At 40.9% G+C, this 26751-nt stretch overlaps 1 protein-coding gene across 7 annotated transcripts in view; it reads left to right on the top strand.

Moving 5' to 3' along the window:
• The window catches only part of PTPRM (protein tyrosine phosphatase receptor type M), a 661882-nt gene that overhangs the window by 406269 nt on the left and 228862 nt on the right, over positions 1-26751 (top strand). For 6 of the 7 annotated variants that reach the window (XM_006044986.4, XM_044934694.2, XM_044934692.2 and 3 more), the window contains exons 12-13: positions 10975-11248; positions 12238-12274. In XM_006044986.4, coding sequence (XP_006045048.1) covers positions 10975-11248; positions 12238-12274 — 311 coding nt within the window. Of the gene's footprint in view, positions 1-10974; positions 11249-12237; positions 12275-19587; positions 19663-26751 lie in introns of all 7 variants that reach the window. The other variant, XM_025273106.3, reaches the window with a different exon arrangement.

Here is a 26751-nt window from a genome sequence, read left to right as displayed (position 1 = left end):
TTGGTAATGTGCCTAAAAGTTCTCATCATTACTGCCTTTAACTTTTATACCAATATACACGATTATCACTTAAGTAGGATCTGTGTTCTAAAGGAAACCCATACTTTGACAGTAAACTGATGGTCACTGAAAGAAATGTGTGTGATCATTCTGTAAAATTATCAAAGTTTTAGAAGACCTATTGTTCCATCAAAACCCCACAGTGATGAGAAAGAATTGTTGGTTGGAGTAGTTACAAACAAGGGCCCTTTCCTGGGAAGGCAGGCGTAGAAATGTTCAGAATCATCAAATATGCAGCCAACTCCAGCATGGAGTTTGGTGACCCTGGGTTTAGATCCTGGTGCTTATGTGCCCCATGATCTCGGGCAAGTGGCACAACTTTTCTGTCTCATTCTCCCCTGAAGTAGATGTGAGTGAGAAGGTCCACCTCTGAGGGCAGCTGGGAGGTGAATGACGGGAAGCAGAGCTCTCAGGACAGCATCTAACACAGATGTCCTCTGCTCATTGTAGGAAAGCTCTTCTTATAACTAACTGTTGATGCTATTCTGGTCTGTGAAGACGGTCATGTCTTATAGACAAGAGAGTAGCCCTTGTCTTATATCTGTGTTGCAGGAAAGCTTCTAAGTCCCAGTAAAATACTCCTGAGCCTCAGTGATGATCTGACAGGAATAATAATTATGATAATAAAAAATGAAACATTATTGTGACTTAGATGAAGCAGCTATAATGTGTCAGACCCATGCTTGGTCCTTTATGAAATGATTCTAATCGTCAGAGCAGACTTCCTGCTCAGATGCCAGCGCTCCATGCACAGATAAGGAGCTGAGGTCTGGGGTAGGGGGGCGGGGTTGACAGCCACGGTCTCCCTGTACAACACTACGTGGCCTGCAAGGCGCCTCCCAGGAGCCGTCCGTACCACAAACATCGTCCCAGCAGGATCTCTTTGGAACCAAGGTGGTTGCGTCTCCCTCCGCCACCAAGGGCTTTTCTGAAAATTACTATCTTTTCTTTATTGTCTCTTCCAGGGTTAAGAAAACGTATCACACCTTTGTCTTTAGATTATGATCCTTTCGATCTTGGGGGCTTATCAATATTAAGAATCTTAATTCTTAAAAGTTAGAAGCAGGGGTTTGGGGTTGTTGTTTTCATTATTTCTTTGTTATGATCTTTAAGACTTTGTAAAACTTTTGCTCAAGTCTAACTCCATCAGAATCTGTTCAGTGTTTACCAGTGAAATACATTTTGATACTTAAAGGACTTGTGTTGAACAGAGTTGCTTTAGTGTTTGGGATAGTTTTGATCAAATTCATCAGTCTTTTTTGTTGATCTGTATGTTCTTTTTTTCCTTTTAGCATCTTAATAGTCCCCAAAGAATAAAGAAAGAAAATAGCAATTCTTCTGAAATGCTTATTAATGGTTTTTTAAATTGTTCCCTCTCTTTTATTGAAGAATTGTAACCTGTAAAGAGCACCTTAAACCTTTGGGGTTAAAGGTTCTTTTGTCACAGTTGTGGAACCTTTGGTAAAGGTTTTATCCATTGCCAACAAAGGTTCGTCTAGTCAAGGCTATGGTTTTTCCTGTGGTCATGTATGGATGTGAGAGTTGGACTGTGAAGAAGGCTGAGCGCCGAAGAACTGATGCTTTTGAACTGTGGTGTTGGAGAAGACTCTTGAGAGTCCCTTGGACTGCAAGGAGATCCAACCAGTCCATTCTGAAGGAGATCAGCCCTGGGATTTCTTTGGAAGGAATGATGCTAAAGCTGAAACTCCAGTACTTTGGCCACCTCATGCGAAGAGTTGACTCATTGGAAAAGACTCTGATGCTGGGAGGGATTGGGGGCAGGAGGAGAAGGGGACGACAGAGGATGAGATGGCTGGATGGCATCACTGACTCAATGGACGTGAGTCTCAGTGAACTCCCGGAGTTGGTGATAGACAGGGAGGCCTGGTGTGCTGCGATTCATGGGGTCACATAGAGTCGGACACGACTGAGCGACTGATCTGATCTGATCTGATCTATCCATTGCTAAAATTGGTTAAGGAAAACAGCTCTAAGTACCTGACTTCCACCCTAAAATTTTTCCTTTTTTTCTTTGGTACACATAGTCACAAAGACAAAAATGTCACTTAACAGTAAAACTTCAGTTTTATATTACTATAAGGCTCAGTTTTTTATGGCTTCTTATAGCTGAGTTGCTACCGAGTATGTTCACAGCAACCGTGCTAAGTCTCTTATTACCACCACCACCACCCTTCTGCCACCTGATTTGGGGTGACTTCTATCGTATTAAAAAATAATACTCTGGATCCCTTTACTGCCAGGAAACAAAGATCGTTTTTATTAAAGTTGCTTTTAGGATGACAGTGTCAGTCATCTCTTTGAAACTTCATTTTGGAAACTAAGTTTGTTCTTCCAGAACCCTTGAAAAGTAACCTGAAAAAATGGCAGGGGAAGATAAAAATAATAGAGTAGGTGTAGTTGAGCTTTTATATGATGGAACTTAATTTAACTTTCCCTCCAAGTCCATTTCAAACTTGCTCTTGTGCATGAAAATATATTGCCTCTCTGTTCTTCCCCTGTTTCAGATTTTCTTTTTCTTGAACGTAATCCCCTCTGAAGGATTCTGGGTATGAGATCCAGCCTGGTGCCCCAGGGCTTGCAGGGCAGACACACAAGCCTCGCTTTCGGGGACAGGACCAGGCAGGGGGCCACCTGTGGCCTGAGAGGCAGCAAGGGCACCCTGCTGCCAGATTCTGCCGCCATCACCCTCCAAAAACCAACATATCTGTAATATTTTGACTTGATCTTCATAATTACAGTGGATATCAAGTGAAATAGTAGAACTGAGACATGATGGCTCTTGTTACCTGCAGCACGGTTGTAGAAGATAGGAAAGGTAGTTCCAGGTTTGCCAGGGTGGGGGCCTGGGGAGAGTTGGGGTGGGGGAGCAGAGACCCCGAGGAGCAGAGGGACCTGCTTATTGTTCCTCCCCTTGGGCATCACGGGGGATGGGAGTCAACACCCAGCCGTGTTCATTAGGCCCTGCAGTGTCCTTCTAGGAGGATCTGGGCCCCATGGAAGTTGAGGAAAACCCAGCCGCTCCCAGGGTTCCTCTTGGGGAAACCCGGGGATTCTTGGGACAGACCTGCTGGGACCCCCACAGGCATCGGAGCCACAGTCCGGCCCATTACTCTCAGTCTTCAGTCCTGCTGATGAAGGGTCCCCAGGGGTCTTGGGAGCTTTGCAGGCAGGCTCTGATGAGTCTGACAGGAAGACCTGCTGGGACTTAGGTAGAGCTTTGTACACCCAGGGGGTTGTAGTGAAATAGGGTTTGCACTGGGACCACAAAGACATTCGGTCTTTTGTTTGTTGTTGTTGCTTTGACTTTAATTTGGGGGGAAAGTTGGTGGCCGTAGGCAGCACAGGACAGTCTTTGGGTGTCACCAGCAGCAGGAGCGTTTGGGCACCAGGTCCAGACCAGACGTTCCCAGAGCAGCTGATGCCACAGGAGGCTTTGATGTAGACAGAGACTGTTTCCTGCTTCCTCCTCCACTTGCTACAAACCCTTATCAGCTTCTTGTCCCAGTTCTCGGTTTGAGGAACCTGTTTCTAACACCCCAAGGCTGTGCTTGTCAAGATGGGGACTGTCTGGTCTTTGTTCCTCTTTTTCTTCCTCCCCTGTGCCTCTTATAGGGCTTGCATGTGATAAATATCACAGAAAGGAAGGAAATATGGATAAAATAGTTTTCTTCTCACTCATTGATGTCACAGCTTGCCTGACCTCGTACCAGGAGCTATGAAATATCAGAGCTGAAAGGACCCTAGTGGTCAGCGGTGATTTGGTGATAGAGCTGGACTGACTCCCCTGGTGTGGGGCTCAGTTCACCGTGCCCTCGCCCCTTCTAGACAATGGCATTTAAGAATCCAGCTGCCAGTGCAGGAGATGTGGGTTTGATTCCTGGAGGAGGACATGGTAATGCACTGCAGTGTTCTTGCCTGGAGAATCCCACGGGCAGAGGAGCCCAGCGGGCTGCAGTCCTTGGGGTTGCAAAGAGTCGGACACGACCGAGAACACGCGTGCACATCTCACCTGGCCTGCACTCTCGCTGTGAATACTTCTAGAGACTGAAGGATTCTGAACTAAATATAATATAAACACACAACAATGAAGATATTTAGTGTGGCTCTGATAGTATTCAATTTTTCTAGTTTTATTTAAAACCCTACAGCGAGTTAGGAAAAACAACTTTAAAAATAGTAGGGGACTTCGGGTTATAATTTTTACGGTCATGTGTTTGTTATGCAGTTGTGATGATTACATTATGATAAACATAAGTGAAATGAAATGTGCAAAGGAAAGCATCTTCACTTGGCAAAAGGGGGAGAAGTCACTCTTAAAGATGTTCCATCTTGGGCTAATTTACTTGCAGTTTGGTGCCTGTTGTGAAGATTAATAACACATGGCCTTTTACACAGCTTCTCAGCCCAAGTCTAATGTTCCAGTTGTCCTTTTATTACCCCAAACCTCCATAACTGTAGGATTTTTTCCTCCCTTCCCTGTGTTCACAATATGGAGCAGTAAATGAGTTCATATTTCTCGCCCAACCTTTCAGCTATAATTAATATTTTATGATATCAGATTTATCACTAACTAGCAGAACAGTATGATATGGGACTACATGCTCAGGCACACGTGCACACACACACACGTGCACACACATTCAGTACAGAAGGAACTTAGGGATGCCAGGCAAGCTCCTGATGATGAATTACAGCTGCAAGAACATCAGTTTTATTTGTGGTACCCTGCAAGTGTGCCACAGCAGTAGATGGCCAGTCTTATCTAGAACAGAGCAGGACAAAGAGAAATGGAAGTGGCCAACACAGAATACTCAACCCCATGGATCAGTTTATGCTGCACAGTGTTACCCAGGGTCCACTGTCCGTGGAAAACTGTGACTAGACCTCATTTGTGAGTCAATAAGCAGGACATGCTCGTTCAGCTGCTCTCAGCTCCCATGTTACATGGATCCGAGGCATGATGATAAACACATTGACCTTACTGAACTGACCTTTTTTTCCCCCTAATTTTCAACTGGTGGCAATATTTTTAAAATGTTGTTCAGTTGAGCCAGGTCGTTCTGATCTTCAGGGTGTCATTTCAGTAAATGCTCGCAGGTTTGGGGAAAGGAAATGACTGGGAAAAGAACAGGAAGGAAATGCAGTCTGTGTTATTGCATAAATAAACCTGAATTACACATTTCTCTTACCCATTTTGCAGATAATTTATATTTTCATTTTCCCTCACCCCCAAAGAGTTAATCTTCAAGAAGCTATTGATATTAGATTCTATTCTTTTTTAAATTTTTAATTGAAGGGTAATTGCTTTACCCTTTTGTGGTTTTCTGTCATACATCAATAAGAATCAGCCATAGGTACACCCATGTCCCCTCGCTCCTGGACCTATCTCCCATCTCCCTCCCCATCCCACCCTTCAGCCTGTCACAGAGCCCCTGTTTGAGCTCCCTGAGTCATACAGCAAATTCCCATTGGCTATCTATTTTACACATGGTATTGTAAATTTCTCTGTTACTGTTTCCAAACATCACCCCTTCTCCCTCTTTTCCTCCCCGTCTATTCTTTTTTGAAAAGAGAAAATAGATGGCTTTGATCAAAAATTGCAAATCAAGTTAAAGTTACTATTAAGTGTTACAAAATGAACACTATTCTAAGCCTTTGACATGATGAGAAACACCAACTTTAAAGGATTAGCAGAAGCAACAATGAAATAGATCAGGACTTTACTCCCCTCATCTCTCCTCTTCACCCAACATTCTGCTATCTAGGTGGATAGTGAAAGTGTTAGTCACTCAGTCATGTCCGACTCTTTGTGACCCCATGGACTGTAGCTCACCAGGCTCTGTCCATGGAATTCTCCAGGCAAGAAATACTGGAGTGGGTAGCCTTTCCCTTCTCCAGGGGATCTTCCCAACCCAGGGATCGAACCCAGGTCTCCTCCAGTGCAGGTGGATTCTTTACCATCTGAGCCACCACGAAAGTCCATCTAGTTGGATAACCTTTCAATATTTTATGCTGATAAGGAACAGAATAAGTAGGTAAAAAGAATGGCCTTGCAACTAAAGGCTTAATCTTGAAAAGAATTACGACACACATTTTAAAGCCAATCTCACACCTGCAGCAGGCTTATCCTCAACCTCTTCAAAGTTAGAAAATACCAAAACCATTTCATCGCATTTGAACTTTTATGTTTAACAAAGTCCATGAAAGATGTTCAGATGTTCTTTCCTAGGTTATACTTCAAGGGCTATTCTGTATAAATGCAGATTTCTTATTCTCCTTCTAAGAGGCTTAGAGTTTTGTTGTAGGAAAGCCTAGCATCAATTAAATTTTAAATCTCATTCCATAAGAAAGTTTGGATATAATGATGTCACATTTTTGGCAGATTAATCCTCACAATGGATTGTGCTTTCATATTGCAAATGCTGCAGAAAAGTTTTGTGTTACTTTAAATTCAAGAATAGTGGTGGAAGAAGGCTGGCAATGGTGTGACTGATAAACAAAAGGAATATGATTAATACATTAAAAAGGTAATAGAATTCTAATTCAGCTCACTAAGCTAGAAACTTCTATTTGGTTTACCATCCTTGAGAATTTCCCTTTTTTCCCAATCATCCTTTAAGGAGAAGCATTCAAACAGTGAGATTTTCAAAGCTGCTTTTTAGCTAACACTTGTGATGGGAAAGTTCTTATGAAAATCATCAGTGGGGATGATGTTATTTGTGCAAAAGAAAAACATATCAGTCATCGAGTTCTGTCGAGGTACTGTTGACCTGGCTGTCAATACTGTGTTAATTTCCAACCGGGGGCCAGCAGCGTGTGGCCACTGGGCAAGAGAAGGGACTTGGCCATTTTTCATTAGCGCCTGGACTTTGATAGAGGGGGAGAGAAAAGAGCTGCCTGACCTTTCAGTGCTTAAATTATTAAAGAGCAAATAGATTTGAGGTCTGGATGCTTGCAAATCTAATTTGTCTTTGGAGCAAGGATGAAAAGACATTCTGGGTTTGAAATTGCTCTGGTCTACTTATTTCTTCCTTTAATATATCTGAAGATGAGTAGATGGTGGCTATTTAAGAAGTAATATTTCTGGAGTACAGTGTATGGCCTAACATGCCGACTGGCTAAAATCAAGCCCATTAAATAATCATTTAGTCCTTGAATTTTCATATGATCCTCATAAACTTGCTCATTGGAAAAATTAATTTTTTTCATTCATATTCCCTTAGATGGCATTTCAATTCCAAAACGAAACTGTCTTTCTCTTGTTGTTGTGTAGTCACTAAGTCGTGTCCGACTCTTTGAGACGCCACAGAATGTAGCCCACCAGGCTCCTCTGTCTATGGGATTCTCCAGGCAAGAAAACTGGGGTGGATTGCCATTCCCTTCTCCAGAGGATATTCCCAACCCATGGATCAAACCCGTGTCTCCTATATTGGCAGGTGGATTCTTTACTGCTTAGCCACCTGGGAAGCCTTAGGGAGTGTCAAATATATTGTTCAAGTTAAAACAGGGCAGTGCCTGGCACATACTAGGGGCTCAAAAAATATTTGTTGAATTAATAAAATAGTAGCATTGGGGAAAACTAGCAAAGGTGAGAGGTGGAAACGGATGAAAAGTGAGAAGTGGAGGTGATGGAAGAGGGGGGAGAAGAAACAGAGATGCAACTTCTGATTCTCTCCAGTTCTTGTTTATTTGTGGGTCGTACAGCATAGACTTGCAATCTAACCAGCATTATCTTATCACAGAACTTCTCCTTAGTAATTTCCTCCTCTCTCTGTCCTTGTATATTTAGGAAATGAATCCAAAATAGGCTTAGTATTAGATTTTAGCAAAGCAAAGCATATTATTAGCAATTATCAGTATATTTCCTCCCTATGTATTACATATAAGGTACATAAAGTAGAAATTACTTCTGGATTATGTTATGTTTTCAAAAATATATACTTCATGGCCCACTTCATTCTAAGTCTCACAAGATACAGAAATGACTGTCTCGTCTGATGGTCAGGAGACCACGTCAACTATTACTTAACTATGTGCCCCAAAGAGAATGGGCACTTCACCTCTGAACCTCAGTTTTCTTTTTAGTAAAACCCGAAAATAAAACCTACATATGCAAGGCACCTGGGGTAGTATTTCCTGTATGAAATAATTTCTACAATTTTTTTCTTTGCATAAATCTTCATATATCTACATTATCTATTATAGTATACTAGACTTCCAAGAAGTTGTTTTTAAAGTGGAATTTGGAACATCATGTCATATATCAAATAAATTGGAAAAGATTTCTAATAGAAGAAAGCCAATGTTAAAAGTTATTTAATGGAGAATGTCTTTGCAAAGCAATGAATTATTTTTTGATTTGTCCATCTTGCAAGAGTAGTCCTTGTATGCTGAATAAAAAATATAAAATGTACCTTGGAGATCCATCTGATTCTCTCATTTCATCAGAAAAAAATAAGATCCAAAGACATTAATTTAGAAGCCAAGTTTTAGCAGAATTAGGAGTAGAGCTTAAATGGTGTGCATGCCAGTGTCGGCCACCCCAACATCAGGCCCTGCAGAAGAGTCACAGTTTCTCAGTGATGTTTGCACTTCTCTGACTGAAGCCTTGAGAGTTGCACATTGTCCTTCTGTTACGTTCTGTTGGTTGCATGCCATTATCAAGGTTAGCCAATCCCATACTTGGTGGAGAAGTGTCCAAGAACTTGGCAGATGTATTATAATTGCCACATCTGACTGTAGATGTAAGAGGTCAAAGAGAAGGGGGTGTGAAGTCAAAGTCCCCTTTCACCTCTGTCTGTGTTCCTTGTCCCTGAGCCCTATAGGAAGGTCCTCCCTAACTTCTTCCTTCCAGGTTGCATCCATCCTGCAGGTGAGAACACCACAGGGTTTGGCGGAACATCCTGCAGGAACGGTAGAAAGTCTTGAGGTTAGAAAGAGTCCTATTTTCTTTTCTGAGTTTACCTCCCTGTTCAGAAAGCCCTTTATCATTACACTATAATCCTGGACCCCCTGCCTAGTGAGCAGTCTCATGTTCTACAATCATCAATTTTTATTAAAACAGAATTACAAACTGAACGGCTACTGCATGGCATGGCTGTAATAGAATGTGCTAAGTGGTTATACTTCCAGAAACAGGAGATTCACCAGGTGCAGATCCAAAGTTCACAGGGACAGGAGCATGGAGAGAGACCTCCCCTCGCTGACTCCAGCTGGTGGGGATGGAAAGCACCTCCCTCCTGTTCTGTTTCCCCAGCTTAAACGAGTGTCCATGCTGAGCAACCCCAGAATTACAGACTTGTGCTCGGGGAGTCGCAGTGCTTTTCTGATAAAGTAAGAAAAAGATACATCTCCTTGTCAGAAGAACTTGCAATCTAATCTGGATTCAGTTTTTCAAAACTGCTGCCAAGGTTTCTCTGTATTAGAATCATTTTTTTTCTCCAACCGAACTGCACAGAAGTTCATCATTCTAGTAAATGTATGCCTCTCAGTAAAGAAATCCATCCCTTCAAGGTCTCTCCCATTCTCCTAAGGCTAATTCAAATTTCACAAACGTTGAAAAGGGGTGTGGAGAGAAAGGTGGGTAGGAACCAGGAGACCCAGTCCTCCCAGGGGACATCTGAACTCACAGCATCTTCTGAGGATACTCAGCCCCATCTTATCTTTATATGTAATTCGAATACCCTGTTCATGATTTCCTCTTAGAAACTGCTTTTGACTCCAAGTTGTTGGCTTTTGAAATGCAAATGCCTTTTTTTCTGCGTTCCTAACGTCCTGTCTTTCCACTGACTGAATACAGTGAATGCAAAGGAATATAAGAAAATATGGGTTCCTTTTTATGGCTGAATAATATTCCCTTGTGTATATGTACCACAACTTCTTTATCCATTCATCTGTTGATGGACATCTAGGTTGCTCCCATGTCCTAACTATTGTAAACAGTGCCTGCAGTGAACATTGGAATGCATGTGTCTTCTTCAATTAGCTTAATATATGTGGAATATAGAAAGATGGTACTGATGAACCTGTCTGCAGGGCAGCAGTGGAGATGCAGACATAGAGAGCAGACTTGTGGACATAGTGGAGGAATGAGAGGGTGGGACGAATTGAGAGAGTAGCATGGAAACATGTACATTACCATGTGTAAAATAGATAGCCAGTGGAAATTTGCTGTATGACACAGGGAGCTCAAATCTGGTGCTCTGTGATAACCTAGAGGGGCAGGATTGGGTGGGAGATGGGAGGGAGGTTCAAGAAGGAAGGGACTTATGTATACCTATGGCTGATTCATGTTGATGGATGGCAGAAACCAAAACAATATTGTTAAGCAATTATCCTCCAATTAAAAATAGATTAAAAAAAAAATATATATATATATATGGAAGTTACACCTTGGTTAGCCTGAATCATCACACCTTGTATCTTGTGACCTGGTAAAAATTCACAGGTGTTCATACAGATGTCACTGAAGAAAATATTATGTTACCTTTTTCAATGAACTTACAGCTAATATAGTTTCATTGATTGGTTGAACCGAGTTCATTTTCTACAAATTCATCTTCGATACCGTATAAGAGGGACATTGTCTTGGTGTTCTGCTCACATCAACAGCAGAAATTGCTATATAAAAATGTTTTAACTATGGTGAATTTTATTTCCTTCCAGAAATTGTCTTATTCAGGGTTAGAGAGCTCTGTGGAAGAACTCTAAGCACTTTCTGTCTCTTTCACAGAGCAAGTGTGGAGTCCATGTCCACTAGGCACTAAGCCCTTATTTCTAACTCTGTCCAGTTTGCTGTTTATCTGGCGTGTCCTATGGGTCTGTGCAGTTGAACAAAAGGGGTTCGGCTCTGTTTTCCTAAGCCGTCACTGAGAATACTCTCTTTTTTTCTAGTGTCTACCAAATAGTGGTCGAGGAAGAGCGTCCTCGAAGAACGAAAAAGACCACAGAAATCTTAAAATGCTACCCGGTGCCCATCCACTTCCAGAACGCCTCCATACTGAATTCCCAGTACTACTTCGCTGCAGAATTCCCAGCCAACAGCCTCCAAGCGGCTCAGCCCTTTACTATTGGTGATAATAAGACTTACAACGGGTACTGGAACACCCCTCTCCTTCCCCATAAAAGCTACAGAATTTACTTCCAAGCAGCTAGTAGAGCCAATGGGGTAAGTTTTATAAATGGCTGTTTGCTTAGGCTGTTCAGGATTATTAATGTGAACACAGTCAAATCACGTATTGTAGTCGTAAGAAGGGAAGTCATGCTTTTGTGTGTTTTTACTTGGAATAAATGTGTTTTATTCTCTCTTTTTAAAAATTATTTTCACCTGGAGAAATTCCTAGGAAGAAACAAATATATTCGTACATGGTTTCAGTAGGAAGAATATATTGTCAATGGGATGGTTCTTATTTTCAGTTTTTACTCGTTACCAAAAGTTGGCTAGTAATTCTGCTTAGCTTACCATTTTACAGGAAAACAGCACAGCTCCAGCACGTACATTCAGCTCATTTACAATTTTGTGAGATTCACAGCATCTGTCTTTTCAGCATATTCTGTCCCATTTCTTTGGTGCCACAAGAGTTTATGCTTCCTATAGCTGGGACTAAATTAGTTATCTTTTTTTTTTTTCTTTCCTAAGAAAAAAAACAGCTTTAGAAAGATAAGATGAAAACAAAATACAAACTATCAAGTTGTTTTTGAATTTTTCTTCCCTTTCCTGTTTAGACCGACCCAGAGCTCTCACGAGACAAGAAAGTCTCCCTAGAGAAAAGGGTGACTTTTTCAGACTCAACAGTGGTTTTTCCGGCTACCTTTGCCCAGTGAGAATCAGGGAGACAGGTTTTCCCCACGAGTGTTTGCACAGGGAGTCGGTGAGGGGTCTGGAGAAGGGAGTTTGGGGCCCCCACCAGGCAGAGGCAGTTCTGTGCATAGCTCCTCCCCACTGCCTGCTGACAGATGCCCACAGGCACCACCACCAGCATCCCTGGAGCCAGAAAATGTATCAGAGCATGGTCCAGGTAGTAATCACGTGTGATTAATGCCACACTTGGAACAATGAGACCTCCCCTTATCTGTGTTTAAGGAGAACTGCAGAGATTTTATTGGTTTCACAGAAAACATGAATAGTGATTTTTCTCCCCTCTTTATTTAACACAGGAAACCAAAATAGACTGTGTCCAAGTGGCCACAAAAGGTAGGTTGAAACTGTGGGTTGTTCTGGTTTCTGTCCTCTCCAATTTTAGATGGTATTTCAAAACTTCTTGAAATGTTCACGTCACTGAAAGAAGTGTGTTGGACGTGTGTGTTCCCGTGTATGTACTAGGATTGTATGGCAGTGAACTATGTTTCATGTAGATTTTTTTTTCAAACAAGAAGTCATATTGCTGTGTTTCAAAGCAGTTTTCAGTGGTTATCTTTTTAAAAATTCTATTAAAATAGAATTACTTTTTATATGATTGCCTATCTGTGTTTTAAACCACAGTACCCTACCTTGTAATACTGTGTTTAGTGAACCTCAGATGCAGGACAGTAAATTACCTCCTGCTGTTTTAAAGCAATTTGTTGTTTAGTCGCTAAGTTGTGTCCGACTCTTTTGCAACCCCATGGGCTGTAGCCTGCCAGGCTCCTCTGTCCATGGGATTCTCCAGGCAAGAATACTAGAGTGGGCTGCCATTCCCTTCTCCAGGATACCTTTCCAACCAAAGGATGAAACCAAAGTGTCCTGCATTGGCAGGCAGAGTCTTGAATGTTGAGCCACCAGGAAAGCCCTTTAAAGCAATTATCTAGTTATAATCTGTAAAACACAGTCTGCTTGGGCTCTTTTCTCTGGTGACATGTGTCTCTCTCAACCCAGGGACCAGGAGATGTTACTGTGGACCTTCTGTTTCCCAGGCCTGGTTATAATCCTGAAAAAATGTGATCAAGAAAGAGATGTAGATTAGGGTCAATCGGCATAAGCTCTGCACCTCCTAAAGAAGAGACTGCAGGAGTGTGTGTGTGTGTGTATACATCCTGTGACCTCATCTTGTCAACCTTGCTTTTAACCATCCCGTGGAAGTGTATAAATGCCTTTAGAAATGTCCAAAGCTACATGAGAACAAGGCAGCATACATTAACACTTGTAGTTAAATACACCCTTTCAAATCATTAGACGGGACATGAGGACAATGAGCAAGTGCTGTGAGGCTGAATTTAGAAAGGACGGCAGAAAGCCCCAGGTTTCGTCAGATCACAGGGACTGCCTTGATGACTTCTGTTGGATGAAAACATCTTGTTGTTTTTGTCGTTTGGCGTTCAGGCAACAGAGTTTAAATAGATTACAGGTGCCCATCAGCATTTTCAAAATTCTCATGTCCTGAAGATACATGACCTCTTTATCCCGTTGACTTGACAGATATTCTTGGTTTCATATTATGTGTCAGGCCTTGTGGGATGTACTTAGCTCATTTATATTTTCTTTGTCCTCATGGGCTCATGGCTCTATTTCCAAGAATCTCCTTATATTGATTTTAAAATACTCAATTCTTTATATCATATTATACTTGATTAAGAGCCTTTATTTGTAGGGCTAAATTCATTTTTAAAAAATGGAGCTACAGACATTGATATGTTTTCTAAATTGTAATTCACTTTTAACTATTAATTATTACAGAATGATAAGGCCTTTGTGTGAGGTGTTGACCGTCTTAGGCCTCCAGATCGTGACCCATGCTCAGATTGCTTTACTGAATTCTGAAAACCCAGTTCCAGAATGCCTAATTTATAATGCCTTGCCTTTCATGTCACAGCTGAAAGTTAAAATTGCTTTCATATGCATGTTCTCATTTATTTCTTCTAAATTACTGTGAAAACAGAGACACAAATTGCTATTTTTCTGAGATGAAAAAAATGCATATTTGGGGAGACGAATTGACCTGCCATTGACACTCATCTAATAATCTGTGGGTCAAGGCTTGATCCCAAGTGTTTGGACTCCTACACCAGTTTCCCTGTATCTCCTGGCTTTCACCCGGCAGATCCTCTGGCCACTTGTGCTTTTGCAGTGTATGAGTATCTGTCCTCATTTTTACTAAAACTGAGTCAGTGCCCAGTTGACTCAAAACAACAAAATATCTGCTATCTTGTTCATTTGCATAGTTAGGTAATTATATAAATAACACACTAGTAAATATGGAAATCTGATGTTTGCTGTTTTCACAATAGATTGAATTAGATGGTGATTTGGATGGTTTTCTTCCATCATCAACTAGATTTAATCAATATTGTAATTTGTTTTTCAATTCACCAAAGGATGATTAAGCAATCAGATGACCTGATTGACTAAATATTTCCCCGCTCAGATTTTCTGAGTCAATTTGCAAACATTTACACAGCAACAAACTCTATTCTATCAAATAAACTTTGGGGAGAAAGAGGGAAATAGATTCTAATATTCATTGCATCCCGTTGTTATTCCTGTTCATAAAATCATCACCAAGGAGGGGACCTTGGGAAATACACTCCTGGAGGTGAAACTACAATGTTTGGTACTATTTTACTTCATTAATTTCTACAGTTACAGATTCAGCAACCTTCCTTTACTGCACCATCTAATGTTTCCTCACCTTTATAATCAGATAATTTTTTCTGATTGATACTAAAATTGATTTTGCAATGAAGGAAGCTATTCTGTCTTGACCAGTCAAAACAGAAACAGGCAGGTCTGATAATGTTACTGACACCATATCGTAAAGATGTTTGAAATTTAAAAGAGTTCAGATGTTTTGACTGTTCCTGCCACATATTGCTGACAGTATAGTGGCTTAACTGAATTTTCAGACACTAAACCACTATCCTAAGCAGCATTTTGAATTTACAAAGATTTCAGTGTTCTCATGAAACAACTGTTGACATGTATCTTTATAGAGCAAGTATGGAAGTAGATTTTTTTCCCACAAGGAACTAATTTGTAATTTCAAACACAGATATGTCTCTTAAAGATGTATTTCATGATAATTTGAAATTTAATGTAGTGATTATTTTAATCATATTTCAAGGGTATGTTTTGGTACTAGTTATCTCAAATATAAAGCCTCGTAAAAACTGGACACAGGAAAATACCTAAGATGTGTTATTACATGTCTTTATATATTGAAGAATCATCTGCATTTTTATGTATCCTCCTTTAATGTATATATCTAATTTCCTCATAAGTATATGTAGCTTTATTTTGATTATTAGCTATAGGCAAACTCTTTCCGGAATATTCTGTCTCTTACATTAAAAAGACATTGTATGATGACACTATATTAATACTTGATGTTTGAGGGTTAGTCCCCCAATTCATAGAATTCTTTTTAATCTTTATGGTAGAATACATAGAAATTTTCCAAGTTTTTATTTTTTATTTTTAATCACATTCACATGTTTATAGTTGAATTCTTTTTAAGACCACTTGATCCAACTGTGTCTTAGGAATCAGTGTACATCCCTTATGGCTGCCTTATAGTAACTAGTAGGGTGGAAACTCCTTTCTGCTAATTTTGGAAGACTTTGTTGATATTTCTAAACTGAGAGGATACACTTAAAAGTAAAAATCTGTTTTGTTAGTCGGTTAGAATTTTTGTCTTAAATGAGGTATAGTCATTGCAACTGATACAATAATTAGTTTAAACTGTATACTTTGCCTTAATCTCCCATAAAATAATGTTTTCCATGACATGATGCCAGCTATGTTTCTCCTTGACAATATATACATTTGGAAACTTGTTATACTTCTTATTTTTTTATTTTTTTAATTTTATTTTATTTTTTAACTTTACAATATTGTATTGGTTTTGCCATATATCAAAATGAATCTGCCACAGGTATACATGTGTTCCCCATCCTGAACCCTCCTCCCTCCTCCCTCCCCATACCATCCCTCTGGGTCGTCCCATTGCACCAGCCCCAAGCATCCAGAGGACACACATAGACTGTAAGTGAGGAGACAGAAAAAGATACTTCATGCAAACAGAAATGACAAGAGAGTGGGAGGGTCGCAGTGCTCATATCAGACAAAATAGACTTTGAAACAAAGTCTATAAAGAAAGATAAAGAGGGATATGTGTAATAATTAAAGTATCAATACAGGAAGAGGATATTATAGTTGTCAACTTATAGGCCCCTAATATAGAAGCACCTAAATACATAAAACATATACTAGCAGACATAAAGGGAGAAATTGATGGGAATAAAACAATAGTAGGAGACTTTAACACCCCATTCAAATCAATGGACAAATCTTCCAGACAGAGAATTGATAAGGCAATAGAGATCCTAAATGATACAATAGGACAGTTAGACTTAATCGATATCTTCAGGAAATATCCGGAAAACCAGAGTACAGAGTACACATTCTTTTCAAGTGCACATGGAACATGCTCTAAGATTGAGCATGTTCGAGGACTCAAAACAAGCCTCAGCAAATTTAAGAGGATGAAAAATATTTGAGGGCCTATTGTATCAGGCAGAGTGTAATCTAGAAGACTTCTAAGTATAGATGTATATCCAAGTATAAATGTATCACTTTTTAAATTTTAAAGATTTTGAGTTAATAAAAATTTGGAGGTTTTTTGTTTGTTTTTGGTGTTTGGGGGAGGCTGTCATTTGTCTTCCTGTCCTTGCTGTGATTTGAATAACAGCAGTATAACTAGAAATCAAGACAAAAACTGCATGAAAACATATGCTGAATTCTTTCCAAAAGTATTATAGTAGTCAGATATAAACCCTAAAGAAAAAGAAAACAAAACCATTATTTTAATGTCATATTTTAAAGGTGAATTTTCTGTGCACAAATGCTTCACTGTTTCTAAGTGTAGTCTTTCACTTACATTTGTATGGCAATGTGCTTTGCTGGGAGACCTTCAGGAAACTTTGAAGGATTTCTATTGTCCTGATACAATTTCTAACTATATTCAGAAATGTGAATGTTTCTTTTTTTAATCACTAGGCTCTTTGAGAAGTTCCTCTAGACTGTTTTTCTGTTCACTGTTTTGTTCAAAAAAATGCCATCCTTTCTAGGCCACAGTGCTACAGAATGAAAGTACAGTGAAAAGAAGATCTGAAAAGAATGTCTGTCGAGATGTAAAGCTAATTAAGATTCCTTTTAATTACTCATATTCAACACACGAGAAAACAAATTATATAGCAAGGCTGCTCATGTATGCTAATCTGCTAGCATTTAGCTATGGATTTAGAAATAGAAACGTAAATATGATACACATTTGCTGCTCTGTGTTTTACAGAGAAAATATTTCCTTTTCTCAGTCTGAAACAGTCTTCATAATGTATGTCTTGAGTGTATTAAGGGTCCCAAGAAGTTCCTAGGAAAAAGAAACCTGTTTATAGCTTTGTTCAACCCAAAAGTTTCTAACTTTATTTGACCCAAACTCACTTCTCAAGGAACCCTGGAGTTATATAGAACGTAGTTTGGTGGCTCATCAAATTCCAGAAGACTCCACCACCAGTAACTGACACACCAGTGTGATGCTTACTGTGCTGTGTGCACCTTTGTCCCTAAAGGAGACCCTAGGTTTATCAGCACCGGATGCCATCTTTAAGGCACCGGGATTTAGCAGTATTCTCTTCTACAGTGCATTCTTTTGGTATTTAAGACATAGCACAGCCAGTTTTCCTGTAAAGAGTAGCCAGTAAATATCTTAGGCTTCCTGACCAACCCACAGCATCTCCATTTCAGCCCCTCAACCTTGCCTCTGACGTGCATGAGCAGCCATCATCATGGGTCAACAAGGAACATGGCCTTGTGCCAATAAAACTTTATTTGCAAAGGCAAGCAGCGGGCTGGCTTACCCCTATTTTATAGTAATTTGTAATAAAATCAAGACATCCCTTATAACTAAGAATAATCATCACAAAGGAACATTTTACAAAGCAGAACATAATCAGATAGAAAATCCTGGACTTTTCCATTTGAGTTTTGAGCCACAGGCTTCAGCTTACCTTCGAGTTGTGAATGCGTGGCTGCCTGACATAGGTCCTCTCAAAAATCTTTTTGTTCACTATTGTTTACTAATTTCAGTATCAGACATATGTTCAGTTTTTATGGATACAATATAATTTTTCTTAGAAGTAGAGTAGGTCAGATTTTCCTGTAGTTAATGGAAAACCTCACAGGAATGTTGGTTGAACACCAGTATCTATGACCAAGCAAGTGTTCTGTGTATAAACTTGGAATTATTACCAACTTTGTCACAAGTCTTAGAAATATCATTTTACTATTTGCAATTCATTACATCAGTACACAAAGTCTCATGCTGTGTCAAACCAAAAAAAAAAATTTCTTTGTAATACTTTGAGCGTTCTCCCTTCTCTGACCAAACTGTTAAGTTTATTCATATCACTGAGCAACACTAAAAAGTTTTCATTAATAACACGTGAAAGACGATGATACACTTTTAAAGCCAGTGGCTGCTGCTGTTTGGTTATAAGGAGAAGCACTAGTTGAACAGTGCAGAGGGATATTTCAAATATTATGCACTGGCAGTTTTGGGTTTAATTGTCTGCAGATGGTAGATGATCTATGTCCCTTACTCATTGCCACATTTCTAACAGCACCCGGGCTGTTCCGTGTAAATTAGTAATCGTTCATGTAAGCCTGTCCTTAATTCTCCAATATTTTTTCTTTGCATCATTTTCCAGCTGTATCATGTTAGAACTGACGTTTTAATTTTCTCTATTTTTTTTTTCAATATCTATGTGTCATAAATGTTAACCATTTAAACTCAGCTGCTGAGCTGTTTAGGCAAACTGAGCAGCCCGCCTGCTGTGCTTCAAGGCTCTTAATCACACCTCTGGTCACATGTTAACCATGATAACTAGAGCAAAGGCTATGATTAGTCTTTTTGTTTTCAACTGGTGTTTTGAGATGCATTTTTTTTCTTTCCCTGCATGTGACAAAATAAACTTCCTAAATGGAAATGCTCTACACAAAATTTAGTGATCAGAGAAATTTCTCAACATAAAAATGTTTTTAGTGAAGGAAGATAGTGTTCTCCACAAAGGGGATTTTAGCAAGAAGAGCAAATATTGTGATTTAAGCAGAAGAATTTTAAATAACCTAATACATTTTGAAAGCTGCAAGTTTGGATCATCAGAATTTGCAATGAATCTTTCTACCCTCTACTCAGTAGCAGTTAAAGACACTATTCAGTCTAGCTCTTTCTTTAGAGTTCATGTTTTTACTTTTTGTTTTTATTTTCTCCTATAGTCAATTTAACCAGAATCTCAGCCCAAGCTTGCAACTATATAGAAAGCTAACTGCCTGATGAAAGCCTGTCTAAGGGAAACGAATTCAGAACATTCAACAGCTCGCTGCGGTTGTTTTCTCTTTTCCTTCTCTTTTTGTTGTTGTTGGAAGAAAGTTGAGACGATGTGATATGCGGATGGAGATTCTCCTTGCTAGCCTAGCTTCAGTCTGGCTTTTTCTTCCCTCATGCATGCTGACCTGGGGATCTTCCTTTGCCATAGCTGCGATAATCGTGACTCAGCTTACGACACCTCATATTCGCATCGCCCCTGCCGCAGGCGACGACCAGCTGACAGGTCAGACGTTCAAGTACAGACGAGTCATCTTGCCCATCTCCTGCTCATTTTTCTCAGCTTGTCTCCCCTCTGCATCTCCTCCTTCGCTTTAAGGCTCGTTGACAGTGTCTCCGACTCTCGGTGCCGACGTGTGCCCGCGTTGATGCCATGGTGTGCTCATTGTTCTGTGTGCACTTGTGTCCCCTGCATCCAGCACAGCCCCGCAGCATGACCTCATTGTCTGTCTGTCTGTCTGTCGGTATGCTCCTCTCTAGCTTAACGTTATACGGAATGAAATTTGTTGGATTTGCCATGGCAGTGCCATCAAAGTCAATCTCTATCAAAACACATAAAGGTGTTTCCCCAGTTATCCACGTTAATCTAGAAAGGCATCGAGATTTGAGCATAAGAGGTCTGTTTTCACCTTGCAGGGTCTAGTTTGCACACGCATTTAGCAATCCACAGGCTCGTCTGCCTTCATTAAATGAAGCCACTCGAAACTGTTTGGGTGATGCCGTTCAGACGGCTTTTTGAGTTCTCACCAGTAGAGCAGAGTCGATTGCATTCCTTACAGAGCCTTGTTTCAAAGCACACTGTTTATAGACAGCAGAGACAAATCTGCAAGTCAAATGCACCGAATAATTTATGGAAGTTTTTAAAAAATTGAATGGCTGAGAGTTGCATAATTGAACTGCCTGCTTCTTTATACCAGGAAGAGTTAGCTTGTCCATCCCTCTAAAGGTGTGTGGACAAACACATAAACTCACATAGGAAAGGAATCCGGTAGATTCCTGCACATCAAAGGTGAGTAGTTAGAGCATGCCAGAAGACCAGCTTTGGTCCTGCAAGATAAGCACGCCATCATCAAGATTTCTAACACCATCACGTGGGCAGGACTCTTAAGTGTGCTTTCAGAGCATCACCAGTGTGGGAGTTCATTGCATGAGTTGTAGGCATGATGCAAGCCGAGTAAGAAACACAGCTGCTCTCCGTAGGATTTCCCACTCCTGCAACTGTTTCGTGTGTATGAAATTAAGGAATATACCCTACCATTCAGGGGGAAAAAAAGTAAAGCTTAACTCATACTAAGAATTTTTGATGGAGGTTTAAACTGTTCTGTGAGCTTAGTATTTTGGAAAATCAAGCAGCTGAGACTCAGGAAAACTATAGACTGCTTTTTAAAGAAATGTAGGATAATTTTACTTCTTTCCCTGCTGTAATTCCATACATATTTTCAGGCCTCTGTTTCAGCTGTAAACTTGTTAGCAGTTCTGCTGCCCTGGCTTTCAAGTTTCTTTTAAGCGGGTTTCTTTTACTGGGTGGAGTTCTGATGGTCGCAGATATGCTCTTATCCTGAATCTGTGACATGTGCCTGCCAACAGTAAATTTCCTTAGGGGATCATGTCTATTCTTATATAGATCTTCTCCTCCGAAAACCTTTACATGTCAGGCCTGGCCCATGGTTCTCTGCATAGGGTTCAGTGTCCATCACCTGGAAGGTAATCTGGGCTCTTCAGCAAGTCTGACCTCCCCATTGTCCGAGTTGGCACCAGTCCCTGGCCAGCAAACATTAAAAACAAGTCAGCCCCTCTATTGTAAAACCAATACCTGTAGGAAATACAGTTAAATAACCCTTTTTGAGATTTTCCCCAAAGCCACTACCTTTGAGTTTAGCCCATTGTTTACTAGGAATGAAGTAAGGGACATTTTGAATATCATGTTCTTTCTAAAACTTGCATGATTAAGAAGACACCTCATTAATCAGCCTCTTTCACAAGGCTTTCAGATCCAGGGCACCTTATCATTTTGGAACTAGTCTGCAGGGGAAACAGATGTAGCTGAAGTATAATGGTAGCCATTCTTTTAAGGGCTGCAGGTGATCGCCAGCGTTTACTTTGGTTTATTAGGGATGAAAATGGTGGAGTGTTGGAAGAAGCCCCCAAAACTAGTGCAAAACTACTCTTGTCATTTTTTTAGAGTACTTCCTGCTGCTGTTGGTGATGGTTCCTCTTACCCAGATAAATTCAGGCTCAATTAGTTTTTTTTTTCTTTTTCCATTTGCATCAGCCCATCCATTGGATAGCAAGTAGCTTATGTTCTCTGTCTTTTTTAATAGATTTATTCATGAGTTGTACTGCAAGCTTGAGAGCTCATTCATTCAATCACTGATCAACATTAACTGAGCAACTTCTGTGTGCCAGGTCAAGGGAGGGCACTGACTCCCACAAATACATTTACTTTCTAGGGTTGCCCAGACTCTTGGCATCAGACACATTTGCACACGTGACACCAAAACCTACACACACATGCTTTTATGGATGAAAAATGACTCTCACGCTTTTTGCACAGTTGAGAAGAGGCAACGGCTTTGTAGCAATGGGGGGAAAGGACACGAATTTCCAAGTCTTTCTTGTGGTATTGAGTTGCTTAGGAAATGGTCCATGGGGCTCTTCTGAACCTTTCACATCTCTGACGCAGTGTTTACCAGATCAATGCAGGCCCTTCCAGAAGTCAGCAGGAAGTCACAAGGGATGCATTCTGAATGGTGTCTTCAGCAGTTTTCTGGTCTGTTTTGTTTTAATTGTGCTGATGTTTCGCTGCTACAAATGCTGTCAGATGCTGTAGGTAGAGGAAACAGTGATAAGTCAATGAGTCTTCCACAGCCCGGATCCCGGGATGTAATCCATGCTGGCTTGGTCCACCCCAGTGTATATAGTATGCCCCTTCCTTCTCTGCACAGAGAACATCAGCAACCCACTGGCCTCCATGTCAGACACAACCAAACAGCCCATGAGAGTTAGCTGGTTTAATTCACTAAATGAATGGAGCTCAGATGCAGGATGCTGGTCTGGCATCGCGCTGGGACTGTTTCTTAAACATTTTTGACTCAATCAACTGTAAGAATACATCACCACCAGTATACACACGGACACAGACATTTAACTGAAGCAAAAGATTTAGAAATCATTCTACCAGTGCCGCTCCCTGGATAAGCTGCACTCTGACCTGTTCTATTCTGTCCTATCTTATTCTGTTTCATCTTTATTAAAAAAAAATTTAGTTGCTACCTACTAAGCTGATTTCATTTCCCACTAATGGGTTATAACACACAGTTAAAAAAACAAAAACGCTTTACTAAACCACTATAGTTAGGGAATTGTGAAAGGGAACAGAATATATAATTGGAATAAAGGTCCTGTCTTACCTCAAAATTTATACTCTAATGAGAGCACACAGAGAAAATTCTAGAAACTGGAAATGCTTCTGCTTTCTACTTGGTTCTCTTAGTTCCTTTATTAATTGTCTGTAATACAGAACTGCTTTGGGAAGAAAGTAACAACTACACATGCTAGATATTTCTCTTTAAGATTTTTTTTTACTTTACTTTATAAATAACTCTAGGCTGTTTATTTTATATTAATATATTTCTGTTTAGGATTTAAAACCCTGATCAGCTCTGAGATGCTGTGGAGAATGAGTTCCTTCAACAAATACTTCTTATCATCTGTTTTGTTTACGCCCTACATCTTAAAATGATAAGATCCATATAGTAGAGTGTTTATAAACAAAGTGACTTCTGGGATTTGAGTACAATTGAGATATGTCAGACCATGGAGAATTACTTGCTAGATATAATTAGTACTAAATATAATAGAGAACTAGCCAACAGTTATTTCTACATAAAATTTGAAGTTTTTGAAAAAGGTACATGTACCAGATGCCTGTACTATCAAAGATAAACACAGCCCAACATCAGCCAAAGTGGTGAAAACAGATTTTATTCAGTAATTACTAACTTGTAAGGGACTGAGCTGAGCTCCAGTCTGACTTGCTCAGAGGTGACTGGACTTTACAAGGAAAATGAGAGAGTGGGGAGCAGGTGATGGGGACTCAGTAGGGTCAGGGAGATGAAATGCTGGTCCATGTGACACCATCCGGCACCATCTGACTGGCGTCTGTCAGACTTCTCTCGTCGCACAGAAGCTAGGAGCTGGGACCCTGTCCTCAGGGGTCTCTGGAATCCATTGTCAGTTCTTCGGGCAGCCTTGAGTTTCTGTGGTGGGCACTTTGAGGGGCCTAGAGTTCCCAAGGGATGCAGCCTTGAGCTGTTAGAAATTATGTTCGTCTTTGTTCAAGTCTCTGTGGGCCCAGGTGGGGTCCTGGTGGGAAGACACTCAGAGGAGCCTCCTGGGGTTTCGTCCCAGAGCAGCATCCTTGTCACTCCCTCTCCTTCCCAAGGGACCATCAGTGACTCACTGGACTGGTGACACATGGAAAAAGACATGAGAGTGTGTGATCAGCCTTTTCTGGACATCATCCTCAGGACACACATATTCCTTTGTGTCAGAGGGACTCAGAAGAGTCTGGCTAGGCTTTGGCCGTGGAGAGAATCTTTGTCAGTATATCAGCAAAGCTCTCATGAAATAAGCCCCAAGGAATTTCTCTTTCTCCTTCATGTGACACTTAAAGCAGATAGAGATCTTTTTTTAATGTCATATATACCACATGGATGCTTTTCAACTGTGGTGCCGGAGAAGACTCTTCAGAGTCCCTTGGACAGCAAGGAGATTGAACCAGTCAATCCTAAAGGAAATCAACCCTGAATACTCATTGAAAAGACTGACGCTGAAGCTAAAGGTTCAATACTTTGGCCACCTGATGCAAAGAGCTGACTCATTGGAAAAGACCATTATGCTGGGAAAGATTGAGGGCAGAAGGAGAAGGGGGCGACAGAGGATGAGATGGTTGGATGGCATCACCGACTCAACGGACATGAGTTTGAGCAAACTCAGAGAGATAGCCGACTCAATGGACATGAGACAGAGAGATAGCCTACTCAATGGATATGAGTTTGAGCTAATTCAGGGAGATGGTGAAGGACTTGGAAGCCTGGTGTGCTACAGTCCATGGGGTCGCAAAGAATCAGACACGACTGAGCAGCTGAACAACACATAACACATGGAAGCTAGTGAAGCAGGTCCCCACTGAGGAATGAAGAGGCTGCAGTGTTTGTTTATGGAGGACCTTCTGTTCTAGATCCTGGGCAGAGGTCCGACTCCACCTGTTCACTGACTCCCAAGGTAACCCCACAGCCTGCCTTCTTGGCTACTTGTCCTTCCAAGAGTTGCTGGAGAAACAGCAGGAACAGGCTGACTCATGCTAGACTCTGTACCATGACCTGGCCCTCAGTGACCGCCCCCTGCCTAAGCGGTGGCAGAAGCTCCCCACCCCCCGACATAGCCGGCTCCCCCACCGCACCAGCCCACCGATCCCGCCGGCCCCTCCAGAGCTTGTTCTGCCTGAGAAGTCTTCTCATCCTTTAGGTCAGCCAGCCGGGACCCTGAATTTTTGGTATTTTCTCTGCTTGGCTCTTGAATCCACCTAGAAATTACTCCAGAGTTGGCCTGAAGTGTGTTCAGGATGGAGGTCCGGCTTTTTTTCAGAGAAACAAGCAGTTAGGCTGCTTTCATCATTAGATAAGCAATTACTTTCTCACAGAAAGGCCATACTGTCATATATTCAGTTCTCACCTGTAGTATAAATTTCTAATTTAGTTGCCCTTTCCATTGCAAATAAAATAGACTCATGGGTTTTCAGCCCATTTACAAAAGCACAGTTTTAATCAGCCATTTCTTTTGGTATGAGTCATAGAAAGGTTTCACTATCATGTCACTGTTTGGGGAGAGGCTGACCCACTCACACCAGCGTTATCTGTCTTGTTCCCAGTCTCAGGCTGCGTCTGTCCACTTCTCTGCCTCAGACCCAGCCAGTGGGTCCTTGGTGCCCTTTGTGAGCAGGAGTGGAGGAAAAGAGCAGACTGAGCCGATGTGACTAGAAGAGCTAAATGCCAGGAAGCCGATTCAGTCTGAGTTCCTGCCCTGGGTTATTGATCTTCTATCATCAGCGTGAAAGCAGACGTGATAGAAACTTCAGGCACAGGTTCACATAGGTCATGGGGGCACTTTGTGGACCTTTAAGACAGGGTGGTTTCCTTCAGCGTCTGGCCCCAGGTCTCCACTTCATGTGTTTTGAGGGCTATTTACTGGGGTCTTTGTATGAATCAAAACTGGCCAAGAACAAAAAGGATAATAAAGCTCAGCAATATTCAGGCCCTGAGATAAAATCTCACTATCTTCAGTTGCAGACAGTTGTACCTGGCCCTTCCAAGATTTCAGTCATTAGACTTACGACGTGTTGTACTGGAGATGGTTACCTGTGTCTACTATGAAACAGGTGTGGAAATATTTGTATCTACTACTCCAAGGGCTGTATTTTATATCTCTTTATACTTTCCACAACCTGCCACTCAGAGCTGGGCACTTGAAGGGCACTCAGAGACCAGCTCTCATTTTTTGATAGAATGAATTCACTTGGAAAAGATGTAATTGCCTTACAGGTGTGAGCTAATTTCCACGCCACTTTTTAAAAAATAACATCCCCCACAAAGGATCTCCTGTCTCTGCTGTCAGGTCTAGGACCAGGGAGGTACAGAGTGTCCCATGGGCCTCCAATGCCCAGACTCCCATCCAGCACTTTTATTTAATTCTGGTAGAGGCAAGTCTCAGTGTTTTAGTCTCTGAAGCCCTTGGCTGCAGGGTTGAGCATCTACCATCGATGCTTTAGGAGAGGAGGTCCTCTCATTCATCCATCACACTGAAGAGCCTCTCACCTCCTTGGAAAGCTTGATGTATAACCAGCTCTGTGTTAAGAGATGGGAATTCAAGGAAGTGTAACGTGAACTCTTTACTTATATTTACCATCATTGTTAGGACTGACATAAGCCGTCCAGTAATTATCCCACTTCAATGAATGCACCAGTATCTTGGGCTCTTTGTAGCACAATAAGTGCATCATGAACTAAGTTAACATACACATATACTCAGTTGTGCTCTAAAATGTAGTATCATATGATTCCAGAGACATTTTCAGTCTCAGGAGCTTCGACTTGACCTTTCGAAGGAGTTTTGGGAGAAAATTAAGCAAAGAAAATGCCTTCGTTAGACTTCCTTATGAATTAAAATGCCAAACTCTTCATTAAGCTGATAATTGGAAATAGTGGCTGAATAAGACCTACCATTTTCCAGCTGGTGAGGTGTCCTGGCTTTATTC

The sequence above is a fragment of the Bubalus bubalis genome, chromosome 22 (assembly GCF_019923935.1).
Source record: "Bubalus bubalis isolate 160015118507 breed Murrah chromosome 22, NDDB_SH_1, whole genome shotgun sequence".
Taxonomy (NCBI): Eukaryota; Metazoa; Chordata; class Mammalia; order Artiodactyla; family Bovidae; genus Bubalus; species Bubalus bubalis.
This window is presented reverse-complemented; position numbering and strand designations above follow the sequence as displayed.